At 43.9% G+C, this 25,851-nt stretch overlaps 3 protein-coding genes and 1 long non-coding RNA gene across 6 annotated transcripts; all 4 read left to right on the top strand.

Annotated features, from left to right (window-relative positions):
• The first annotated feature begins 7,567 nt into the window (after positions 1 to 7,567).
• LOC120690679 (protein-tyrosine-phosphatase IBR5-like) lies at positions 7,568 to 11,206 on the top strand. Of its 2 annotated transcripts, none has more exons than XM_039973422.1 (5): positions 7,568 to 7,965; positions 8,862 to 8,961; positions 9,439 to 9,496; positions 9,589 to 9,695; positions 10,284 to 11,205. In XM_039973422.1, exons 1-5 carry the CDS (start codon positions 7,723 to 7,725, stop codon positions 10,586 to 10,588), a joined length of 813 nt encoding a protein of 270 aa, XP_039829356.1. In that variant the 5' UTR covers positions 7,568 to 7,722; the 3' UTR covers positions 10,589 to 11,205. The 2 variants fall into 2 exon arrangements, with proteins under 2 accessions (XP_039829356.1, XP_039829357.1); XM_039973423.1 differs by having other exon boundaries at positions 7,609 to 7,929; positions 10,284 to 11,206.
• A 3,299-nt stretch (positions 11,207 to 14,505) lies between these two features.
• Positions 14,506 to 19,669, top strand: LOC120691413 (monosaccharide-sensing protein 2-like). Its single transcript, XM_039974467.1, has 6 exons — positions 14,506 to 14,791; positions 14,926 to 15,022; positions 15,413 to 15,979; positions 16,074 to 17,020; positions 18,611 to 18,798; positions 18,902 to 19,669. The coding sequence occupies exons 2-6, from the start codon at positions 14,944 to 14,946 to the stop codon at positions 19,335 to 19,337; spliced, it is 2,217 nt and encodes a 738-aa protein (XP_039830401.1). The 5' UTR covers positions 14,506 to 14,791; positions 14,926 to 14,943; the 3' UTR covers positions 19,338 to 19,669.
• A 1,755-nt stretch (positions 19,670 to 21,424) lies between these two features.
• LOC120691415 lies at positions 21,425 to 23,766 on the top strand. Of its 2 annotated transcripts, none has more exons than XM_039974471.1 (2): positions 21,425 to 22,130; positions 23,390 to 23,766. In XM_039974471.1, exons 1-2 carry the CDS (start codon positions 21,501 to 21,503, stop codon positions 23,402 to 23,404), a joined length of 645 nt encoding a protein of 214 aa, XP_039830405.1. In that variant the 5' UTR covers positions 21,425 to 21,500; the 3' UTR covers positions 23,405 to 23,766. The 2 variants fall into 2 exon arrangements, with proteins under 2 accessions (XP_039830405.1, XP_039830404.1); XM_039974470.1 differs by lacking the exon at positions 23,390 to 23,766 and adding an exon at positions 23,263 to 23,375.
• An 888-nt stretch (positions 23,767 to 24,654) lies between these two features.
• On the top strand, positions 24,655 to 25,320 carry LOC120691416. Its single transcript, XR_005682219.1, has 2 exons — positions 24,655 to 24,770; positions 24,887 to 25,320. It is a non-coding gene; the product is annotated as an uncharacterized LOC120691416 (long non-coding RNA).
• The last annotated feature ends 531 nt before the right edge of the window (positions 25,321 to 25,851 follow it).

Here is a 25,851-nt window from a genome sequence, read left to right as displayed (position 1 = left end):
GGAAAACTTCGTTCTAAGCGACAAACACTTTGCCCTCAGATCGATTGTAGAAGTAATACCCTAAGGTCTCATTTGGGTATCCCACGAATATGCACTTATCCGATTTGAGTGCAAGTTTGTCAGACTAGAGTCGTTTGACATATGCTTCACAACCCCAAATCTTTAGAAAAGACAAACTGGGAGTCTTGCCAGTCCATATCTCATATGGTGTCTTATCTACGGATTTTGATGGCACCCTATTTAATGTGAAAGCTGCTGTTTCTAGAGCGTAACCCCAAAACGATAACGGTATGTTCGACTGGCTCATCATTGATCGAACCATGTCCAACAGAGTTCGATTACGTCGCTTAGACACACCGTTTCTCTGAGGTGTTCCAGGCGGCGTAAGTTGTGGAACAATTCCGCAACTCTTTAGATGATTGCTAAACTTGTGACTCAGATATTCACCTCCACGATCAGATTGTAAAGCTTTAATTTTCTTGCCACGCTGATTTTCAACCTCACTCTGAAATTCTTTGAACTTTTCAAAAGTTTCAGACTTATGCTTCATCAAGTAGACATAGCCATATCTACTCAAGTCATCAGTGAAAGTTATGAAGTATTGGAATTCACCTCTAGCAAACGAGCTCATTGGTCCACATACATCAGTATGTATGAGTTCCAGTAAGTCCGATGCTCTCTCTGGAAAACCTGTGAATGGCGTCTTGGTCATCTTGCCTAGCAAACAAGCTTCGCATGTCCCGCATGATTCAAAATCAAACGAAGTTAGAAGTCCATCCGAATGGAGCATCTTCATGCGTTTCTCGCTTATATGACCGAGACGACAATGCCACATGTAGGTAGGATTCAAATCAGCAAGCCGAGGCCTTTTAGCATTAATATTACAGATAGGTGAATCATCAAGATTTAAAACAAATAGCCCATTCACAATGGACGCAAAAGCCACAAACATATTATTCTTAGAGATAGCACAACCATTGTTTTCACTCGCAAAAGAATAACCATCCTTCATCAAACATGAAGGAGACAGAATGTTTCGACTCAAACTAGGAACAAAATAACAATTACTAAGCTCCAAGACAAATCCAACTCTTGCATTATTGCCGACGCGGAAGTCAACTTCTCCTCTTTCAATGCTTCTACTCTTTGTCATTCCCTGCATCGAATTGCATATATGAGCAACCGATCCGGTATCAAATACCCAAGAATTAACATAAGAGTCAGCGAGAAATATTTCTGTAATATGAACAACAAGCATACCCGAGGTGGAAGAACAGTTCTTCAACGAGGCGAGGTACAGCTTGCAATTCCTCTTCCAGTGTCCCTTCTCGTGACAATGAAAGTAGTTATTATCTGCAGTTGGTCCAGGTTTAGCCTTGGGTGCAGGGTTTGGCTTAGGGTTCGCAACCTTAGCCTTGCCCTTCTTCTTCCAAGAAGAACCTTTCTTTTTGAAAGCAGGCTTGTTCTGGACAGCCATCACATGGCCGCTACTTGTGCTCTTCTTGATGTCATTCTCTGCTGTCTTGAGCATGCCACACAATTCAGTCAGGCCCTTTTCAGCCCCATGCATATGGTAGTTCGAGGTGAAGTTCCCATAGCTTGGCGGTAAAGAGGCGAGAATGAAATCAGTGGCCAACTCTTGGCCAAGTGGGAAGCCCAGCTTCTCCAACCTCTATGTGTAACCAACCATCTTGATTAGATGTGGACCCACTGCAGCGCCTTCTGCCAGCTTGCTCTTGACAAAGGCCTTGGACACATTGAACCTTTCAGTCCTGGCCTGAGTTTGAAATATGTCCTGAAGCGCCACGATCATATCGTGTGCCTCATGGTTTGTCTCGAACTGCATCTGTATGTCAGGTTCCATGCAAGCGAGCATAAAGCAGCTTATTTCAAGGTTGTTGTCACAAGTCTTTCTGTAAGCAGTCTTTTTCTCAGCAGGTACATCATCAGCAGGCTCTTCTGGTAATGGGGTATCTAGAACATCTTCCTTTTTCTCTGCCTTGAGAACAATTCTCAGGTTGCGGATCCAATCCGCATAGTTAGTCCCATTCAGTTTGTCCTTCTCAAGGACCGAACGCAATGAAAAGGATTGGGTGTTATTGCGGACCATGATCTACAACAAAATAATAATGCAAAATACTAAGACAAACGTATTCATGATGGAGTAAACGATATTAAGCAATTAACAAATTTTACTCCCACTAAAATCAATATCCCTCTATTGATTCTTAGCAATTCAAGACCCACAACTATCAAGTCGACTAGTGAGCTTTAGCATCACCGCTAGAAGACTAGATAGATCGGTAAGCAACTCTTTGCTAATCATATCACATATGACTCTTGTTGTTGGGTGACATCTCAATGTCTCGTTCCCAACCTTTATGCCCCTAAGTCCTTAACCGTTAAGATGACCTTGTCAAGCTAACCAACCCTTTATGCGTGCATGTATCCGATACAGCCTGTCTAGACAAGGAAAACCAGTGGCGCTCTAATTTCATAGACCCACCACCAATCGTACAAGACATGTGACAGTGCAATGTTTAGTTGGTAGAGCATGATAGCTCGAAATTTGTGAGGGATCGTTCTACTTCTACTCTGACGCACGTAGTAGTAAAACGTCAAGAACGGCAATCACATAATTGTGAATCAGTATGACCTTTGTTCTTCTGGTGATCTCCATCTCCATAGAACTTGTTCGCCATGTAGATCTCCATCTTCAGGGAACTTGTTCACCATATTGATCTCCATCCTCATGTACACGTGCACCATCCTTCATGTGATGAAAACTCCAAGAACTAGAACTTGCTATTACACCTAATAGCTAGTAAATAAAATTACATTCACGACTTGAATCATCACAGGTTGGCACGCAGGCCATTACATCAAATGCAACAATTCATATGGCTCCGGCCGAATTTTCATAATCACGACACGCAGGTCATGGAACAATTACACACATGCATCACATACACATATGGGCCATACCGATCACAAAACCTGCAAAACAGACTTATGCGTTTCCGACGTCCAAACTTAAAACGCCGAAAACTCAATCTTCTGGGCCGAATTTCGCAAATATAAATTTCGCGGAAACAGCAATGCTGTTCTGAACCAAGTCTAACTTTTCTGTAGATACAAATCGATATAAAGTTTGCCTAAATCCGAGTTTGTATGCAAAAGTTATGACTGTTTTACTATAAAACACGCTTTTGCAACAAAATAGAATTCGCAGTAGATCCAATCTACTACCCTATGCATCTCATGCATCTGGCTTATGCTCAAAGTTTCGATTCGACCAATCACATTGATCTCCAACCGCAGTGACCGGGTTTATGTGCATCACTTAACTCCGATGGCGGAAAACCGACCGGTAGGAGTATGTCGTTGCACAACCTTCGCAGCTTGTTTACGAAACTAGGTCATATATCGATCTGAAACTACGCATATCTCCATATGCGCATATCCGAATCTATAACGAGACAACACTGGCTCTTGATACCGCTGTAAGAATATGGGGTAGCAAAAACAAAAATTTTCTACCACATAAAATAGGATCACTGCAGTTATAGATCACGGGATTACCACTAGATGCGCGGTTGCGGAACTTCTGTAGCGCGTCGGTGTAGTGTAGATGGAAGCCGGCAGTGCAGTTGCGTGAACCTCCTCACGTGCGGCTCGTCCTGGTGTAGCAGATGCGGCACCTCCAAGGTATCCACACATACGGGAAGAAGCGTCACGATCCGGACTGTTCACGGTGCTGTAGCAGCGGCCAGGGTTAGGGTTTTTAGGCGCCTCTCCTTTGTTTATATAGCCCCTTAGGTGGGCTGCCTTGGGCCCCACCTTGGGTGTCCCCTTTTGGGCCTAAATGGCCCATTAGTGCACCTAATCCCAGTCTAATTCGGATATCATCCTTATCAGGCTTTTTTCCCTAAAGTGTGTGACCCTATGGGCTCACATACGAATAGACATGGCCCGAGTACTCTTACTCGGCCCAATAGTAGACAGTGGCCTCTAGCAAGACATGTCAACTCCTATACGCACACAAAGATCATATCAGACGAGTCGCCACAATATCATATACATGCTGTTCCTTTTGCCTGACGATATTTGGTCTAGCTTAAAGCCGACCACTCTTTCTCGATCCATTGATTCGGAATCCTTGGTTAGATCTTAACCCCAGCATGGCCATGCATTTCCTGATCCGAATCACTCGAGGGGCCCAGAGATATCTCTCTCTTGTAGAGAGGGGCAAATCTCATCTTGACCGACTATATCTCACAGCATGCTTCTTGACAGACCCGAAAGCCACCTTTATGACTACCCTGTTACGGTGCAGCGTTTGATGGCTCCTAAGTAAGTCGGTTCACATCTTGAGTACATACGACGATCTCAGGTCTTAGGACACAGCGTACATATTGTGTAATGAGAAGTCATCATCTCGTGTTGGGTCAGTTCAGTCTCATGTCTCACATGAGCCCACATTATTAGTTTGACATCCCCATGTCCATGACTTGTGAAACGTAGTCAATCAACTAATACATGTGCTAGTCTAATATTCATGTGTGTCCTTACATGAACTCCGACTAGGAACATTTTAGAATATTCATACAAGTATAAAGTTTCACAAATACTTCACATAAGCATTAATCAATACAAGTTGTCATCCATGAATATTCAAGGTACACTTTATTAACCATGAATACAAGGAAATATGATTGCCTCTAAGGCATATTTCCAACATTGTACTCATGTATGCCTGATGTATGTTCTACTTGAAATGAAATGAAGATATCATGAAGTGAAATATTTGTGTCTCTTTTACAAGTTGACTGATGTTGTTGGCCCCAAAAAAATTGGCAGCATATGCCCATAATTGTTTGATTGAGGGTTGACAGAATGCATGATATATATTTTTATATGAAATTATGAGATGGATTGCAGCATATAGAAGTTCATACAGTTATGGTCACTAATCCACCAAATATTACAAAAGCATTGACCCAACAGAACAATAGGGTTCATAGTTTCCCGACAATACATTGCGTTGAGGTTCATAGTTTCCCAACAAAAGCAGCCATCCAACTTAACCGAACAAAAGCAGCAGCATCAATTTTTTTGGCTTCCTTGGAGTGATCTTCTTCCTCACAGCTAGCTGTTTCCTTTGTTTGCGAGGAGGGGTAATTGCAGTAGCGGCTTCAGATTCCATGCTTAATGCTAGTTGACTGAAACGAGTTTAGAAATTGTAAAGAAGAAAACACAGCTTTCTGTACAGGATGAATTATAAAGATATTAATTCCTAGAATATCTGACCTTCTAGTCAGTGGACCAGGACTAGTGGTGAAACTAGTGCTATGTATGTTGGCAGGAGGACTTGTTTGCACTTCCAAGCTTAATGCCTTTTGGCTACAATAAACAGGAAATGCCAAGCTGGAAAAATTCAGAAATAGTGTTTAGGCAAGTAGAAATGAAGAAATGTATCACCTCCTTATTAGAGGACGAGGACTGTTGTTTATAGGTACAGTCTGTGCAGGATCTTCATGTGCAGCAGCTTCATTCCCTTTCTACCTCTTGCTACCACCAGGGGGCCTCCTCTTGCTACCACCAGGGGGCCTTCCAGCTTTCCCTTTCTTTGCATGACTCTTCCTACAAGAGTAAAAAATAGGGATTATGAGATGGAATTTTATCAATGTACAGGAAATGCAAGAGATTACCTCTTCTTTGTTCCATTTAGGGGGCATTTTGGTGAGGTAGATCTGTGGCCAAATGCTAGGCAACCCTTGCACTGCTGCTGGTACAAGCCTTTGGTCCTAGGCTTCTTGTTGCCCTTACCCTCCAAAAATCCAGGAATCCTGTTCCTCCTCTGTCTTCCAACTTCTCTCTTGGACAAAGGTGGTAAAACCTTGAAGCCAAGTTCCACAGGTTGCCACTAGGACTTGTCAGGAAATAGTGAGATCACTGCAGAATATGCTTGTCTAAACATTCTAATAGCAAAGTACTCATGAAGATACTCATGCCAAGGAGGATTTCTTATTGTGGTTATCAACATCAAAGCATGTTTGCACGGTTTCCCTGAAACTTGCCACTCTCTACAAGTGCATACATGGTCCTTAATGTTCACTACGTGCCGTATCACTTTGTGGTTTTCAGTGATTTTTGTGACCTCTGCTTCATCCCTTCCACCTTCTTTGACCTTCAAGTTCTTGAGGTCTCTGCTCAATGCATTCAGTTGACGAACCACAACTAGGAGCATGACATGGCCTTCAAATTTTTCACCTATTCTTCTCCTCTTTGCATACAACGCCATGAACTTGGCCCTGAGAGCGTCTGCAATATCAGCAATAGGAAGGTGCTTAATCTCCTTCACCCAATTGTTCCACACCTCTGCCACATTGTTGGTAATAGCATCACATTTTATAGCTTCTAAAAACTTGCTCCTGGACCATTTCAGGCTATGGTGTTGTCTCAACCAAGGCTCCACCTGATCACTTGCTTCAAAAATCTTATTCATTAGGTAATCATGATATTCTGGCTGACAAGTCCTAGCTGCAAGATACATTCTTCCATATGCAGGATTTTGAAATTGCTTCACAAAATTTTTCATCAAGTGGAGAAAACATTCCCTATGCTCTGCCGAAGGAAACACTGTTTGTACAGCTTTTGCTAATCCCTTGCCAGCATCTGAACTTATAGCTAGAACTGGTGGAATGCCTATGGCTTTTTCCAACTGCCTCATAAACTAGGTCCAGTTCTCAGTTGTCTCAATATCAAAAAACCCAAATGCAACTGGAAACATCCAGCTGTGCCCATCAAGTGCAGTAGCTGAAGCTAGGTGGCCATTCCACCTACCATTGAGAGTTGTGGAATCTATGTTTAAGTATAGCCGACAACCATTTAGGAATCCATCAATGCTAGGCTTGAAGCAACAAAAGAATCTATGGAAATATACACCTTCTGGCTTCTTACAACATCTATCTCCACAACACTTCCTGGCATTTTAGTCTCTACCTCAGCTTTAAATCTGTACAAGTATTCAAAACTTTGTTCCCAAGTGCCATAAATCTGCTTACATACCTTCTGCATATCATACCAGACAGTAGAGTAACCTATTGTTACCTGATAGTTGTCCTGTAACTCCTCTTGAAACTTTGTTGCCATCATACTTGGATTCTTCATCAAATATGGGACTGCTTTCTCTGCAACCCAATGGTAAGACGTCATCTTTGTCCTCACTCTCCCCGTGGATGAACAAAAATGCTTCTCTTTGTTCAATGTAACCTGAAATAGAAACACACATTAGGAAAGGTTTAAATAACTCATGAAAATAGTTGAAAGCAATAGGTTACTTTATGTATATAATAATATCATTAAAAGAATAGGCACTTTTATTTGTTTCTCATCACTCATCAACCTTGCTACTATATGCCATTTACACGAAGTGGCTTTGCAATAACCCCTGAAATTTGTTTTTACAAGATTTCTCTGTCCCAAACTCAAATTATCCTTTTATGGCATGCTGCTTCACTGCCGCTCTGAATTCATCCATAGTAGTATATATGGTACCTACATTCATTGGAGAGTCCTCCCTATCATATACCACAGCTTCCTCCCCGGGAATCACATCATCAACAGGTAATTGGAGTAATTTCCAGGGTATCCCAGTGGCCGCGGGGGATCAAGCAGCGCCGCGGCGGCGGTGTGAGGAAGAGGAAGGAAGGGGACAAGATGAGGAAGCGGGAGCGGGAGAACCCGTGCGGGATCTGCGGGCACTACCACAAGTACGAGGAGGGGGAGGTCTGCGGGGTGTGCGGCCACCGCTGGAAGCCGTCGGACGGGGAGGGCACCCCGGCGAAGCACGAGTCCGCCTTCCCCACCGAGGTGCTCAAGGACTTCCTCTTCCTCGGGAGCTACAACAACGCCTCCCGCTCCGAGGTCCTCAAGACGCTCAGCGTCTCACACATCCTCAACGTTCGTAATGCATTCCCCGCCCTTTTGATAATTATTCCCTGTCCAAAATAAAATTAAGAAGCTGGGGAGGGATGGCGTCGGCCGCGATCTAGGGTTTTGTACTTTGCTATCAATTTAAGGTTATTTAGGTAGGTGTATATGAAACAAACGGCTAATGTTTTTGTTTTGTTTAGTTGTGGTAGGGTACCTATTTTCTCGTAACGGACCTGTGGTGAACTGCAGTTGACAATTAAGTGATTAACATGAGGATTCATTCGAACTGGAAGTGAAACTCAAACAGAGCATATGGTAAATTGGTAACTGAATGTCTGCAGCTTGAGTGAAACTGAGAGAAGAAAATCGATTCACTTGTGATAATTGGAGTAATGACCTAATGGGTAGTTAGCGAATACTGATGGAATGAGTATACCATGGTGATTATTACTCATAATTGGCTTCTTAACTGGCTAAGTGTTCCTATGGGATCTGGAAATTATAAAATCTGATAGTTTAGCTGAGATGATTGTGCTCATTGGAGAATACCAAAGGCATGGTTATGGAATGTTCTTAAATAGTTTTCGTTACACAGAGATAGGTACCAATCCTTCGTACCATAAAAGTTGTTTAAGCAAGTTGTGATAGCTATGTCAATTCAACAACTAATAATCTTCATAGTAGATGTATGTGTATTCTGCCTGTTTGGGTTCAGTATTATAGATCATGTGCGCATCTATGGCTTTTTCAGGCTAGTTTCTCAATATCGTTTTTCTTGTGAATCTATAGACTGACATATACTTGACAGCCAACTTTTAGTATACTCCTGCTATTGACTGTTAAACTAATTTTTTCCCTTGACTGTTTAGTGCATCCTTCAGTGTGATAGTTGAAGATTAATTGCTATGTTTATTGCTTAACAGACTGTGCCTGATTGCCAAAATCTATACAAGAATTCATTCACATATCACAGGCTTCAGCGTGACAGGCCTTTGGATTTTGATGACGCAAACCAGTTTCTAGGTACTATTCATTTTGCTCTCCCAGCATTTTGGTTTGGAATTAAGTGCACACTGAACCATGGACTGCTTTTTTCTCCTCTTAGAATTGCCCCTGTGAAAAATATGTTGCTACCTGATCTTGAACTTGGGTAGGTATCCTCTGCATGTCATACTAACATATTCCATTTCCTCTCTACCCATTGTAGTAATAGGTTCATTATATAATTGTTTGAACTTGATTTTTGAATGGATGCTTCCATTCAACTTGGTTCATTTCTCTGTTAAGATGGAATAAACATTTGTATCATCGTATGTGTGCTGCCATTCTCTAGGTTATTTTCTGTTTGTGTGTTGCACAACTGCCTTTCCCCTAGAGCTTCTTTCTATAGTTTACTTTCCTGTGAAAGAATGGAGTGTATTTTACTTCTCATGTACTGAGCTAGGAGACCTCTTTATTGTCACTAATAGGAAATTTTGATTTCCCTCTCTGCAATTTCAGAACAATGTGAAAGAGATAAATTACGCCTTCTTGTTCATTGCATGACTGGAAAAAACAGGTACTTGCTTGTGGAGAAATTTTCATTAGCATTGACACTGTCAGCCTTGTTGTCATTGATTGATAAATACTTCTTTGGAACGCATTTGTTAGGTCAGCAGCTGTTGTTGCCGCCTTCTTGATGAAGTCTAGAGGATGGAGACTTGCTCAGTCTTTCCAGTGGGTGAAAGACCGGCGGCAGCAGGTTCAACTGACAGATGGTTAGCTCTATAACCTTTATAGTTTGTTGGGTAATCAAGATATCGTCCCTCATGCATTTTTTATTATATCCTTGGGTCCTTGCTAGCGAACGATTCATAATATTATTGCCTGAAGTAATTATAGTACCTGTGCTGTATATGGAAACTTTAGATGGTATAAATAGGAACTGGTAAACAGTATGGAAGCAATCGATTTCATATTTAGTTTATTGAAATGGTATGTCTTTTATCAAAATTTTAGGAGCTGAGTTAATGTATCATGAACATTGCAAGTTTAACTTGAGGCAATGGGATGGCATTCTTACCCTGACTTCTTGACGTTTACGACACGTACAACATAAACTGGGTTCGCTCCCTTCGCTTGTTAAGATAGTGTACAGTATTCTGAGGGTATACGTTCTTAGAATTTTGGGAACCAGTTGATTGTTTTAGTGGAAAAAAAGGCCATGTGATTAGTCTGTCGTACTTTGTTTAGCTCATGCTTAACCTCTTAATTCTCAGACACATTTCCATTTCCATGTAAAGTAGATTCGTGATCGATTCAAACATATTATCCTAAACTATCTGTGACATGTTTCTTTTGTGCAGCTTCTCAGAACGTGCTTCTGGAGTACGAGCAGAAGCTTTTTGGGCCCAGTTCTCAACCTGTGATTCCCACTGAATCATTTGTTTCTCTTGGATTTGGTTACCCAAAACCAGCAGGTGACACCCAAGCACCTGCGTTCAACCAAATGACCGCGCCATCCATTTTTCAGCGAGTCGGCCCAAATGTTTTCCCCCTGAATTTTGCTTTTGGAGCCGAGGGGACAGTGGGAGTCAACCCAGATAACAATGACAATGGTGGGGCCAAGGCCAACCCAGCTTCGACTGATAACCCGATGGACAGCTCTTAAGATGATTTCAGGCTATGGAATCTCCATGTTGCTGAAGTAACCTACTATTAGGTGTATCGAATACGCATCGGGGAGGGTGTTTAGCTTTCAGATGGGTATTTTGCCTTTTGTGCACTCGAGAAATGGTTGTGGCAACTGACCCGTGCTGTAGAGTGACTATAACATTAGACGCTGGAGGAGGTGCTGGCCTTCTCCCTGCAGAAGCTGGAGGCCATGGCCGTGCCCTCGGTCCAGGCCGAGGTGGCCAACGAGGACGCTCCGTTCGAGGTGGCGGCGGCCGCGGTGACGCGAGCGTGTTCAACACGCTGGTGCCCTCGGATGAGTGGTCCGGCGGGTCGGACGGGAGCGTCACGCTGGTGCCTGTGGCGGCCATCAGGTACGCGACCCGTCGAGGCGGTGGGCGCGCCGATGGTCACCGACTCACCGTCATACAGTCGGCAAGGCAGGGTGCGGCGGGGCACAGCACCGGGAGGTTCAAGGTGCAGCATAAATATGTGGATGTACATGTGAGATCAGTATTGTAGAATTGTCTTTTTTTTCGAAGAAAAGGAATAATTGTCAGTTTGTGCGGTACGATACAATTTTAGTTCGTCATGTCAATCTAAGACGTTCATATTTGCCGTGCCTTGGATCAATCAGAACCTAAAAATGCTGTGCTCTTCGTTCTTAAATATACGTGGGGTTTAGGATAAACAAATTAGTGTACGCCTGAAATTGTGTATAAATTGTTTTCAAGACTATGAAACTTGCATTGGGGACTATATATTTTCATTTCATGCAACTGTGTCCTCACAATTAAATGCTATGTCTAGTCTATGAAATCGTGAAATGAAACTTTGCATTGGGGGAGCATGTTTCATTGAGTCGCGAACTCAAATATACTTAGATGACATGTCACTCTATAAAAATCGCGCAGTGAAATCATATACTGGGAATAGTCTTAGCGTTAAACATGGCAAATGAATAGAGGCAAGCAAAATCATTCTACATTTATGCTAATCTTTTGGTGTGACTTTATCGGAATTTGTAAAGCTTGCTGGCTTCTCAAACAAATGGTTGCAAGTCCAAGTTATTTACGATTGTTTTGCCTCATCATCATCCATCCTTTTGTTTGCACTGGACCTGAAGCCCAATACACAATGGGCCGGGCCATCTCCGGAGCCCACCCAGTTCGCCGTTGCCTAAAAAAGAAGCCCACCCAGTTCGTGCGTGTGGATTGGCACGTCAAAATGCAGTCTGGTATTCCTCTAAAAAAATGCAGTCTGGTACTTCCCGCTGAAAAGCAAAAACACGGCAGTAGCCGCTGGAAAACCATGACGCCAGAGCTATGTCACTATTGTACACTTGGTTTTCTTTTTTTCGAGAGCCGAGCCGTCACTGTTGTGCAGTTACAGTGGTTACTTGTAGGCCATTCAGAAGCAGAGCGACTGTTCAGCGTCCTTCAGTTCACGTTGCTATCAGCTAGCTATCCGGGCCGGCTCTTGGAAAGCGACCTCGCGCACTCATCTTGCCCCGGAATCATTTGTCCAAGATATCCCCCTCGATGGCAAAGTTTTCCTGCAGATGTCTTTATCCCAGTCAGAACCTTTGGATTGTTCGTCCTTACCCTCTTTCGCCAAGAAATCTGCCTGCACACCTCAAGTTCAGACTTGAGAGCCTGAAGGTTTCCTCCGGATCAGCGCGCAGGAAACGCGAACCTGCGATCAGCGGGCGGCGGGCCGAAGCGTGCGGCGCCAAAACACCCAACAAACCTCCAGCTCGATCGATCGGATGTCTTCCAGAGCCGAAAAAAAAAACTGCAGCGACGCCGCGGCGTTGCGGCACAAGCCCAGCGCGGCGCAACCACTCCACCGGCCAGTTGCTGCATGGGCACTGGGCACACCTATCACTCGCCGCACGCACACGCGGGCAGCCACCGCCGGTGACTCATCGGCGAGAGTCCCAAACCGAGAGGCCCCTGCTGACACCTGTCCTTGGCCATGCTTCTTCCTCAGGACACGCGAGGTCTAGACCAACCAATAACAGCTAAGACCTTCGTGCTGTTTAGGGAAATAATAAGAGCTAGTACTACCTAAATTTGAGTTGAAGAGAAGCCGGACTCTGCAAGCAGCGAAGCGGCCTGGGTCTAATTCAGCCTGGGACTACCTATGAGTTAAGCTGGGTCTGCTCCAGCTAGTGTCAATTTGCGAGGTTCATGATTTCCCCGATCGGAACCTAACTTTGTTTTTTTCCATTCCTGTTATTTTTCTTCTTTGAACCGAAAACGAGGAACTTTTTTTTGAGATGAAGTTCAGATACGTCATGATGGATATAAAAGGCAATTCGGCCTCTTAAGTTACAGTGACGTGCCTAGTCAGCCATGGGGCCAAACTATGGCCAGGAAAGCTCCAAAATGCTGATGTTATCTTGCCCCTGAAAGGAGCATGAAGTGATGCGTACAAGTTCTTCTGCGCTGCTGGCACTAAGAAGATCTAGAACGCCGCCACTAGACGGCTGAAGCTGAAATAATCTAGAGCTACCAGTGGGCACATGCTGGCCGGTCCCTCAGTTACCCATAGACTACATCAACATTCTCGCTCTTGGGCCACAGCATAAACCAGCTTTTGGGTTTGTAAATTATTTTGGACCCCATCAGGTCGCCCACTTTGTTAGATCCTTCGTTGTTATCACAAGACGCGCAAGGATGGGCCACTTCTTTGGAGCAACATGGTCCGTAGCCGTCCGTTTCAGAAACTGTTGTGCCCATCATCGGCCTCTCCGTTCTAGTCTTGGCATGAAAAGCTGAGTGCCAACAAAAGAAAATCAAAATAGGTTGATGTGCGTTTCTTTTAAAAACAAAAGGTTGAAACAAGGAGCTTATATCTTAATTGTTTTAGAACTCATGCCATGCGTACAGGTACAACACATGGGTTGCTATTATCAACTCTATATTTCTATTACCAAATCTAAAAAGCATGCTACCAACTAAAATGCTCTTCCAGAGAAAAGAGCATAACGTGAGTAAGAGCCCATTTGCAAGGGATTATACTGACTTCGGCTTCAGTTATTTTACGTAGACCAATGCACTGTAGTGTAAAGCTGTTCATAAAGTGAGAAAAAATAATATACAAAATGAAAGCAGTTCCTTTAGCTTCACCGGTAAAACAAATTTATATATAGTAAGAGCAACTTCAAGAGATTTTCTACATCTTTCCTCGTTGTTATGAATAGAGGTTTTAATGAAAAAAAATATCCTTTAACAGCTTCTCTAAGTAGTTATCCAAATATAGTCATCCTCTATTCCGCATTTCTCGCCAGTCAAAAATAAATAATAAAAAATAGATTTTACACAAGATAAAAGGTGTTGGAGAGTGAAAACATATATTACCTCCATCCTAAAAAGAATGCAACTCTCGCTTTCCAATGAGTCAAACAATTTCAAATTTGACCGAATTTATATAAAATAATATTTATATTTATATTATAAAATAAATATAATTAGACTAATCATATAATAAATGATGCACAATTAAAATTGTTGGATCCACTCATAGGATGTCTTAGATTTGTGGATAAATTTTGAATCCCAGATATCTTATATTTGGGAACGAAGGGAGTAATCTCTAAAACAAAAACAAAATAAAGCTAATCAGCCGGCTCATCACCTAGCCGAAATCGCAAAATTTATTTAACTCGAAGGGACGATTAGGGATGCCTTTGGTGTCCAGGTCCGCTGTCCCACATAATAATTCTCCCCTGCGTCTGCCCACCTGTCAATAAAAAAACATTCTACGCACCAAATCACCCCGGACGGCCAAACACCATATGATACCTGTCCCCACATACTCTTGGTCCCACCATTCAGTGTAACTAAGAGTCACTACCTGGGTGCGCTGGAGCGAGAATAACCCAACACTGCGCCTCTCTCTCGTCTCTACACGCACACAAGCTGGCGACCAGGACTCCCACCCCACACTCCACTCTCACCCCCTCCGCCGGACACCCGGCCTTGCCTGCCTCTGCAGGCGGCTGCTCCGCTCTGCCTCTTGCCCCCCTCACGCTCTCCAATCCCAGCGCACAGCGTGGCAAGACTCGCCACCGTACTCCCCCACCGGCCACCTCACCGCCTTTCCAGATTCCACGCTACCGCCCCTCCGCCGCCTCTTAAGGAGGAGGCCCCGTGCCCCGATCGGGGGGATCCCAAATCTCGGCCGCCGGAGCGGGGTAAGCGAGAGCCCTCTTCTGCTTGGATTTATCTGCGTAGGCTGCTTGATCTTGGGCTCCGTTCTGCCCTTGTTTCGCTCTTGCAAGATTTGGTATGCTGGTGAGTGATAAGCTTGTTACAAGCGGCTGTGCAGGCGTAGATTTCGGCGGCCATGGGGGGCGCCGTGCTGGTGGCCATCGCGGCCTCCATCGGCAACTTGCTGCAGGGCTGGGATAATGCGACCATTGCAGGTAACTCACGGTAGATAAAGTTTATTTGATCTTACTCCATATTTACTGTTGCACCTAGATGTCTTTTTATGCTGCCGGCTAGGGTCCAGGTTAGGTAGCAATTATTGGGATTCCTGTCGAGTTCAGATCATGATGTGTTTGGTGGAAGCGAACATTTTCTGAATGAGAGTTTTCCTTGTTACTGTCCGATCGCAAGTTTACCAAGCGGTGATTTCCTCAACGATTTTGAATCTATTCCTAACGCGATTAAATAATTATATGGATCCACCACGCATGATCTCTCTATCTGATGCTTGTTGCCGTCCCAGTCAAGATGTTCCGAAAATTTCAATTGATACTGTAGCTTGACTTTGTTCTGACCCTGTTTGACCTGATGTCTGATCTCTGCAGGGGCGGTCTTGTACATAAAGAAGGAATTCAATTTACAGAGCGAGCCCCTGATTGAGGGTCTGATCGTGGCCATGTCCCTCATTGGGGCAACAGTCGTCACGACATTCTCCGGAGCTGTGGCTGATTCCATCGGTAGGCGGCCCATGCTGATCGCCTCTGCTGTCCTCTACTTTGTTAGTGGATTGGTGATGCTCTGGGCACCAAGCGTGTATGTTTTGCTCCTGGCAAGGCTCATCGATGGACTCGGTATTGGTTTGGCTGTCACACTTGTTCCTTTGTACATCTCCGAGACCGCGCCAACAGACATTCGAGGGTTGTTGAACACGCTGCCGCAGTTCAGTGGGTCAGGAGGGATGTTCCTTTCTTATTGCATGGTGTTTGGGATGTCTCTCTTACCAAAACCTGATTGGAGGATCATGCTTGGTGTTCTATCAATACCATCGCTTATATACCTTGCATTGACTGTCTTCTACTTGCCCGAATCACCGAGGTGGCTCGTGAGCAAAGGAAGGATGGCCGAGGCTAAGAGAGTCTTGCAAAGGCTGCGGGGAAGGGAAGATGTCTCAGGTTTGTTTGGATTTGCAAGATATATGGAATTCAGTGTGATTGTAGTAGCTATACAATTTTTGTCATGATTGCTGATTTTGGATCAACTTTACAGGAGAAATGGCTCTTCTAGTCGAAGGCTTGGGTGTTGGGAAAGATACACGTATTGAAGAATACATAATTGGCCCTGATGACGAACTTGCTGATGAAGGCCTGGCTCCAGATCCAGAGAAGATCAAATTATATGGACCTGAAGGCCTATCTTGGGTTGCCCGACCTGTTCGTGGCCAAAGTGCACTTGGAAGTGCGTATGGTCTCATCTCTCAGCATGGGAGTATGGTTAGTCAAGGCAAGCCCCTTGTGGATCCTGTTGTCACTCTTTTTGGTAGTGTTCACGAGAAGATGCCCGAGATAATGGGGAGCATGCGTAGCACATTGTTTCCCAACTTTGGCAGCATGTTTAGTGTTGCGGAACAGCAGCAGGCTAAAGCTGACTGGGATGCCGAGAGTCATAGGGAAGGCGATGAGTATGCTTCGGATCATGGTGGAGATGACATCGAGGATACCCTCCAAAGTCCACTTATTTCTCGTCAAGCAACAAGTGTGGAAGGAAAGGAGATTGCTGCACCTCATGGTAGCATAATGGGTGCTGTGGGAAGAAGTAGCAGTCTTATGCAGGGAGGGGAGGCAGTAAGCAGCATGGGCATTGGTGGAGGATGGCAATTGGCATGGAAATGGACTGAGAGAGAAGCTGCAGATGGGCAAAAGGAAGGTGGCTTCCAACGTATTTACTTGCATGAGGAGGGCGTACAAGGCAACAGGGGTTCTATATTGTCATTACCAGGGGGGGATGTCCCTCCTGGTGGTGAGTTTGTCCAGGCCGCCGCTCTTGTGAGTCAACCAGCTCTTTACTCCAAGGAACTGATGGAGCAGTGTGCTGCTGGTCCTGCAATGGTGCATCCATCTGAGGCAGTAGCTAAAGGTCCAAAATGGGCCGACCTATTAGAGCCTGGAGTGAAGCATGCACTGTTTGTTGGCATTGGGATACAGATCCTGCAACAGGTAAGAAGTTATATATCCTATGCCCCTAAATGCACCTGGTACCTAGTTTAGCACTTTAGAGAGGCGAAAATAATTTCTTCTAGTGCTTTAATGAATTAAAGCTATTTCTCTTAAAACTAAACAGTTAAGTTAAAAGCATCTTGTTGCTATGTGCTGCACTTCTGCTAATAAATTGTTATAATTCCTACTCTGATCATACTAGCAAATGTTAGGAACCTAGCGATTATAATAAGCAACTCAGTGGTAATTTCTTGCTGTTTCTGAAGAAGGAAACACACCTGATGATACAAGGGATGCTAATCTGGGTAGCATAGTTGTACTGATCACACTTCAGGTGCTACGATAAATCTTTAGGTCCTAACACGATTGAAATCAGCTTTTGTATCTTGTAGTAGTCAATCTGAAAAGAAACACGGTGGTGTTATGTGTAAAAACACATAAAAACTCTATTAAATAGGATTCTGGAGTATATCTGATCATGGGTTGCCCGACTCGACGAACCTGGTCCAACCCAACCTGACCTGGGCTGGGCTTGGGCCGAAATTTTCGACCTGCAACAAAACTTGGGCGGTGCACAGGCTGATTTTTTAACCTGAAAAAACCCAACCTGACCTCATGTTGGGTTGGGCTCGGGCCAAAAAATCCAGCTCGGTGGTCAGGATGGGCCGGGTTCGGGCTGAAGAAAAAAACATTGGTTTTTTGTACCTGATCCAAACCCAACCCGACCCATGATCAGGTCTATTATGGAGAAGTGTTGTCAATGGGCGGTCCCAGTTCTAAGATACTGGAGAACTGTAGTAAGTGGGCTGTGGGAGCGCTCAATGTTGTTTAGGTCAGAACTTGATTAACAGATAATTATCAGAAACTGGAAATAGTATGTTGATCTCATCTCCACATTCGCTTGCATGGATATTCATGAATACATTTGCCACATATGGTTCTAGGTTACGTCCTCTGTTACGCGGATACTCCTAGGAGGTGGCGTATCCGTATCCGATACGTATTGGATAAGGATACGCCCCGGATACGCCTCGGATACATTTCTAGCCGTATCCTGAAAAAACGGATACGTATTTGCTTGGATACGCGTATCCGATACTTTTGGGCCAGATGGGATACAGCCCAAAGCAGTAATCAGCCCACCCAAATGCTGTTTGGTAGTAAGAGATGATACAAAATGATGAACTTGCTGCAATAGAACTAGATGAGCAGCAATTGAAGAACCCCTTGTGGAATTAGTTGTGCTTTTAGAGAAGGCTAGTTATAGAGGTAATGTTATATGGACATGCAAGTATTGCACATCTTGAGTATAGGGGAAGTTACTCAAGAGTAAAATCTCACTTGCTGAATATCTATGTGATATTTATATATAATTATTAATTATCCTAGCCGTATCCCCGTATCAGTGTTTTTTGGGAAAGTGCGTATCCGCGTATCCGATACCCGTACCAGTATCCGTGTAACATAGGTTACGTCTCAGCATGCTTTTCAGATTTGTGACATAATTTGGTTGTCTTTTAACTGCTTTCCCTGTATTGTTGTACTCAATGTGTTAGTATGTTGATTATTAACTTTATCTTTTTTATGCAGTTTGCTGGCATCAATGGTGTTCTCTACTATACTCCTCAAATTCTTGAACAAGCAGGTGTTGGTGTTCTTCTTTCAAACATTGGACTTAGCTCATCTTCGGCATCTATTCTTATCAGCGCCTTGACAACCTTACTGATGCTTCCAAGCATTGGTATTGCAATGAGGCTCATGGATATGTCTGGAAGGAGGTTAGACTTTGTGTTTGATATGCTATTGTGGATTATGTATGAATAAAGTTTTGGTTTAAGTAATTAAAGATGGTAATAATTCTTTGGCCCTGTTCTCTTTCAGGTTTCTTCTCCTTGCTACAATCCCTATCCTGATAGTTACACTACTTGTCTTGGTCGTGGTCAACATTGTGGATATGGGAACAATGGTTCATGCCGCACTCTCCACAATCAGTGTCATACTCTATTTCTGCTTCTTTGTCATGGGGTTTGGTCCTATTCCCAATATTCTTTGTGCAGAAATCTTTCCCACCACTGTTCGTGGCATCTGCATAGCCATCTGCGCTTTAACATTTTGGATCGGTGACATCATCGTGACATACACACTCCCTGTGATGCTGAACGCCATTGGGCTTGCCGGTGTTTTCGGGATATACGCTGTAGTTTGCATCCTGGCTCTTGTATTTGTGTACATGAAGGTGCCGGAGACAAAAGGCATGCCCCTCGAGGTCATTACCGAGTTCTTCTCTGTTGGAGCAAAGCAAGCCAGGGGGGATTAATCGCCAACCCGGCGATCAGTGTCGCTGGCAGTAATTTTGTGGTTTCCAAACTTCACTGTGGTTAGTTAATCCTCTGATGCCGTGTGAAAGATACTTGACCGACCAAGAAGGGGAACAGGGGACTGTGTGCCTAAAGATCGTTTGGGTGTACATCGTGAGGCTTGATGCTGTCATTGGCCAGCTTTTGGAACTAGGGTGTGTAGATAGATCATCATCTTTTTTTTTTCATGAATCATGAAACTGTTTGTGTTCGTTGTAATCTTTTTGGCCTATGTAACTAGTGTGTATGACAGTTATTCTACTGGTTTCGTTGTCTTGTCAGCTTCTCTTCATCGCTTGAGTCCTGGACACGCAGCAATCATGTTTATCGCCAGTGCAGCTGTTTTCTCAGCTCATTGGCAGCTGCTAAATCGAAAGGACCTTGTGGTCCGGTTGTCCAGGAAAAGATTTAGCAGGAAAGATAAACATCTCTTGAGCAGCTGACAATCTCTTGAGCAGGAAAGATAGGACCTTGTGTTCCGATTATCCAGGAAAAGATTAGTGACTTGTCACTGGTCACCATTTCTTGAGCAGGAAAGATACTGCATGATTTAAAGAGAATGGTGATTTGTTCCTGTGGCTGTCTCGGATGGTGGCTGATAAAGTAGGACTCCTGATGTAGTTGAGACCTGAGAGCATCACCAGTGGATACGGAAAGAAGAATTCCAGCAACCTGATTATCTCCAATGGAGACCTTGGTAAGTGTAACTCCTACTTGCCGTCAGAGTAGAGCCAATAATCTGCAGCTCTTGAGCTTTTTCAGGGTTTCTCAACCCATAATGCAGCGAGAAAAAAAAGGTTATGTGTCACTTAGTTGTAGTGGTACCCCTGGAGATTGCGGTGGGGAAGCTAGCGAGGCCCCAAGTTGCTGGCAGGCCTTTTGGGTTGAGGAATATCTGGGGGGAGATCCCGGAGGAGCCATGGTCCTCCCATTTGGCCCTTTTCAAATACCTCCCATTTGGCCCTTTTCAAATAGACAAGCACATCAGGTGCACGGCGCTGGAATGGTGTTGGATCCTGCTGATTGGATCATGCTTTAGCGCTTTGCTTTGTTGAGATTGCCCTTCCATTACTGTTCGGGTAGTGGCAAGAACAGCGGAGGTTATCCTGCTGAAAAATCAGACGTAGACACCAGACGCTGAGTATCGGTAGTGACCAGTGAGTTTTTTTTTTGAATAGAGGGCAGGAGCACTGCCAAATCATGTTAGAAGGGAAAGAAAGTCTAGTCTTACAGTTGGTTTAATACATGAATAAAAAGCATAAACTCTGAACTCCATTAGTACTAACATTAGGAAATAAAGTTCACTGGCGTTCCACACGCCTGGGCGCGCAGACCCATCTCCTCCCTCATGAACTGGAAGGCAGTCACCGGATCCGCCTCTTTTCCTTCAAAAATTCTTCGATTTCTTTCCTTCCACAGATTCCAAACTGTATACATATTGATTGCCGCCTATGTTCGCCGCTCTTCTTTTGTTGGTAATTGCACCTCCCGAGTCCACCATTCTTCCATGCGCATAGTGTCAGATAGCTTCTTGACATGGCTGCTTGTCCACGCTTGAACGTGTAATGCACAGGTCCGAATTTCTGAGTCGTCTTCTCGTTGTTTGACCAATTTCGAAGACCATTTCTCTTTCTTCTTCGTGTTCTTGGTTGAGTTTTGAATGACTCCCAGTTGGCACTCCCTCCTGCAAGTGCAAGGCATCGTACCAAACAAGCCCATGAATGAAAAAAAAAGCGCGTGCTTCCAGAAAAGCCGTGACGCACTACCGTCACTACTTGACATCTGCTGACCGGAGTCCGGAGCGAGACAGTAGATTCACAAACGGGAAAAGGGCGCCTCGCCTCTTGGAATTAATTATTTCTATATATGAAAGTTGGTTCCCACGGCGCACGGAGAGACTATCCACGTCGGTTAAAAAGATTTACATCATTGGATGGTGAATCGATGACTTACATTCATTCCACCGGCAAGCTACTGTTTTTGTAAATATCTTCTCTTCCGGAGCTTTCTCCTTTCTGCCGACACCTCTCCAGTAGCCTCCGGTTTTCCCTCAGGTCCTACTTCCCGCATCCGCTGCAGCTATTGCTCCACCTCTCCTCTACAGTGAGGTGGTGCTAGATAGTATGGGGCACCCGGCCTCCTCACAGAAAATGGCGAGGATGCAGCGTCGGCGTCCGAATACTGGAGCTCATCCTCGCTGCTTTGAACTCCACCACTGCCGACGATCTCTGACCATGGCGGCGCAAGAACTGTCACTGCCACCGCCACCTTCACTTCCTCTTCTTCCACCGCTCTCTACCTCCACTACCCCTTGCCCCTACCCATGCCTCTCAGCCTGGTCCAACCCCGGCCAGCGCGGCCGCCTCCGCGCGCGAGCTCCGCCCGAAGGCCTCAAATCGAGCCCAACGACGGGCGCCCAGACTCGGTCACCCTCACCTCGCCTCCACCGCACCTCCCTCTCCGCATCTCGATCTCGCCTCCCGTGCCGCCTCTCGCCACCTGGCCAGATCTCGCCCTCCCAGCACGGCAACCATGGATCCGTTCATCCGCAGGAGGTGCTGGTCGTGAAGCAACATCAAGAGGCGAAGGGGGACGCCAAGCTGAGGTCCTGGAATTTCGTCCATTTGGCGGCGGCCGGCCCACTCGGCTCCGGTGTCGTCGCCATCGAATCCGCGGCAAAGGGTGTTGCCGGCCCTGTCTACGATTGCTTCCACCGTTTGTCCGTCCACACCCTTGCCTTAGTCGACCGCAAGGTAATCAAATCCCCTGCTTCTATTAGTTAGATATGGGAAACGCAGGATAGCGATCTGACGTGCGATAGATTAAGGGCGATGCCCTGCATTTTCCTCTGGTTTAGGCTCAAAGTAATGCTAATCTCGTGGGGTGGCGGTGTGCATCTGTTCTGACATGCCCGTTCGTACAGTAGCAATTTGAGGCTGCTTTTAGGATTTTATGTGTCGAATCTTTGAGTCTTGTTATAACTATAAAGTTATACATCTTTTCAATAGCTTTCCAACGAGTATTTATTTGGAATTTTTCATTGAGTATAACAGAAGTTATCGCATTCTGAATGTTGTTCTTATTTCAGTTCAGTCTGAAAGTTCCTTTCAAGCTTTCATTTAGTTCTAGATTCCAGTTTTGTGCGTCATTTTTTGAAGGCGTTCGAGTTTGAATCTTACCTTTGCACAATGGAAGATTTTATAAACCTGTTTATGATCATTCCACGGAGTATTCCACGGAGTTATGGACTCTTTAATTTGGGTTCCTTGCAATCTGTTTACTGCAATTTACATGCAGACCTAGCATGGACATCTCTATTGATTCAAATTTTCTCATTAATGTGTTGGTAATTAGATTTACTTATTAGTAAAATATATACCCACCCAATAACCATTACACTGATGATGCCACTGTTGCTCTAGCACCAGTTCTTATAGGGATCCTAATTTCCTGGTAAGTTTCTATATATTCATATCCGTTAAATAACCAAATTCAGATTCAATTACTCTAGCATGGTCTCTACCTTAACAATAGTACTATTACTCTTACATTATAAAATTACATGACACCTCCACTCCTTTTGTGAACTAAGACAAGCCCCTTGCAGACGTTTTTTGTCTCCCTAGAATAACTATATGTACCTTTTAGATTTTTATCTTAGACTATGAAGCTGATAGCTGCTATCTCAACAAATATAAAACTCCTTGCAAAGAACTCTTATATTTCGTAGTGATATGACCAGCAAGTTCTTATTTATCCTCCTTGGTAATGTGAATCTACTAAATTTACAATTTTCATAATTCAGATCGATAATTAACTGACAACAGCAAGCACAGCCCATAGAACATAACCTCAATTATTTCTGTGGAAAAAAAAACTCTACAGGTTTTGAAGCGTTACTGATGCGTTAAAGCCGTGCCCTTTTGGACTCTATTTTTTTTCTTCCATTCGCACTCTGTTTATTCAAAATCTGAGCAAGATCTCATGGTTGGATCTGCGAAAAAAAACACAGATTCTCCTCTACTAAAGGGTGTGCCTGGACAAGGTAACAAGAATAACCAAGCAGCTTAAGGTATTCTAAGAGGTAAGGGTCATCTTGGCCTGTCCCTTTCCTTTATGAGGTCCCTGTACAACTGCACTAAACAAAGATTGGATATGGTTGCCCTTTTCAATTTAGAAATCAATGTACGGTTCATTCTTCACTGGATTCAATACAACTGCCTCTTACGTTTGGATTTACTGGATATGTGTAGCTGCTCTTAATTTAATTGCACTGCTTATGTGTCCCTTTCATTACAAATATTCTTCTCACATGGATGGCTTCCTACAATATTGCTTACAATGTTTGCTACTTAAACACAGTTGTGGCTTGCAAGCCGTCCACGTCGGTCAAAAAAATTGCATTGGTCCATGCTTGATATCTAACTTCATTTGATTGCTGCACATTTTCTTAGTTAGTACTCCACCTCTATTATGCTTGCTCATATACTCTTGTGTCTCTATTGATCTAATGTAAGTCTGCAGATTCATGTATTGGTCGATTCGCCTTTCATGGGTAACTTTTGGTATATATTGCCATATCTGAACTTTATTGGTCTTTTTTTTATTATGCATGTTCTTCCATGTAAAATCAAATTTGATTTGTTTACAGCTTTACTGCGATTGGACTATTAGGCTTCTTATGGTTGGCTGGCTTTTGTTCTGCATATTGATAGCATCATATCTACATGGCTAGCTGTTGAGAATAACTCTTGCAGGCCATTGAAATCAGACTTCCTTATCAGTTTGATGGGGTGTCATCGAATCCAGATGATTTAGTAATTGTCATAGGCAAGTAGCATCTTTACCTTTCCCTAATAATTATCCAATAATGATCTGCTTTTACCTTCTGTTTGTCCTATAGTGTATCATTTATGATACTTCACAGTCAAAATCTGCCATTCAGATTTTATTTGTTTCTTTCTTTGATATCAATTATTTATTTCTAATTTAATGTATTCTTTGGCCAGTTTATTACCATTCTGTGCTCATCAATTGATTCCTTTGTCCAATTTATCCTGAACGGTTAGATTTTGGAACTAAAGTTCATGCTTTTGTGTGTTATGTTGTTCCAGCGATTTGCTCCTGCTGCATCCACATTTAATAGCGTGCTCTTCGTAATTGGTGGTTATAATGCCAACATGTACTTACAGTAAACTCTCTAACCAATATTTCAATGTTGCAATTGTGGTTTATATGTCATTTTTTTACTCGCCTATTGAACAAAATTGTTGCTATACACAAATCAGCAGAAAGGTATGATCCAAGGGAAGGTTTCTGGGCGCTACTTCCAAGTATGAGCGTGAGAAGAGGATCCCACAGACCCACTCGGTAGCTGTCTTGGGGGATGCCCCGTAAGACTCGGTCTCTTGCCTGGGTGCAATATAATTCCTTCTAAGTTTTATCATTGTGAGGTGACCTCACTGCTGCAACATAAAACTTGCATGTTTGCTTCATTACAGCCTTACAGGTATGCTGTGGGAGGGTATGATGGAAGCAACATGATATCTAACGTAGAGATTTTTTACCTGCGCACTAATTCATGGAGAATATGCAGCCCATTCAGCATCGCGAAAGGATATGGATGTGCGGTTACAATGTACATAATTTGTTCTACATTGGCAGGCACAGATACGTCCTGCCTGCAACTGCATTTCAACCGTCCCTCATCCAAGTATGAACACACAGGGAAAACTGTTCTCGTGCCGGCATTTGAATTGTGACATGGCAGCTATGTAACATGGCAGTTCCACCTAAATACAATGTTAAGTTAGTGAACCCTCCTATTCTCTTACAGCTCCTTAGCTGTCCCAATTGAAGATTTGAATTGTGATATAACAACTGCTCTTGTCAAATACTTCTATATGCATCATCTCCAGTGGTTTATCCATAAACTATTTATCACTCTGTTGCTCTTTAGTACGAAGATGCATATCCTTTATCAGGCACATATTATTAAACAACATGAACCAAAGACCTCTCACCTCTGAAAAATCACTATATCAAGAAAATTATACGCATTACACGAACTCGCGCGTGAAGGCGCGCGTCATTCACTAGTACAAGAACAAAGCGAGCAGGAAAAGGGAGTAGTCTCCGCGGCGCGCGGCAGCTGGTCAGTCTCCTACTGCCTCCACCGCTGGAGTGCTGGAGCAGTGGAGAGCTGATCTTCTTGACCTCGGGTCACGCCGGCACCAACCACACATGGAATGATCCCCGGCGCGCCAGCACAGCTGAATTTCGTGTGGGCAACATGTCTGTCAAAAAAAGAGAGGTGGTAATCTACTAAGGTCTTGTTCGCTTAGACATGGATTCATTTCGGACCGAAAATGATAGAAACAATAAAATATATAACAAGAGACCAGAATTCATTCCAGGTCAAAAATTAATTGTAATAAAATAAACTCATAACAGGTAAAACAAGATACCAGGATT

This window comes from Panicum virgatum, chromosome 9N, assembly GCF_016808335.1.
Source record: "Panicum virgatum strain AP13 chromosome 9N, P.virgatum_v5, whole genome shotgun sequence".
Taxonomy (NCBI): Eukaryota; Viridiplantae; Streptophyta; class Magnoliopsida; order Poales; family Poaceae; genus Panicum; species Panicum virgatum.
Note: the sequence above shows the minus strand (reverse complement) of the source record. Positions and strands in the feature narration are given on the sequence as shown.

Excerpts from the sequence above, each read along its gene's own strand:
- LOC120691413 (XM_039974467.1), top strand. The coding sequence starts at position 14,944 with ATGGGGGGCGCCGTGCTGGTGGCCATCGCGGCCTCCATCGGCAACTTG. Across the intron at positions 15,980-16,073 it reads GGGAAGGGAAGATGTCTCAG|GAGAAATGGCTCTTCTAGTC; the intron begins GTTTGTTTGGAT and ends TCAACTTTACAG. Across the intron at positions 17,021-18,610 it reads GGATACAGATCCTGCAACAG|TTTGCTGGCATCAATGGTGT; the intron begins GTAAGAAGTTAT and ends TTTTTTATGCAG.
- LOC120691415 (XM_039974470.1), top strand. The coding sequence starts at position 21,501 with ATGGGGCACCCGGCCTCCTCACAGAAAATGGCGAGGATGCAGCGTCGG.
- LOC120690679 (XM_039973422.1), top strand. The coding sequence starts at position 7,723 with ATGAGGAAGCGGGAGCGGGAGAACCCGTGCGGGATCTGCGGGCACTAC. Across the intron at positions 7,966-8,861 it reads GCGTCTCACACATCCTCAAC|ACTGTGCCTGATTGCCAAAA; the intron begins GTTCGTAATGCA and ends ATTGCTTAACAG. Across the intron at positions 8,962-9,438 it reads TGACGCAAACCAGTTTCTAG|AACAATGTGAAAGAGATAAA; the intron begins GTACTATTCATT and ends CTGCAATTTCAG.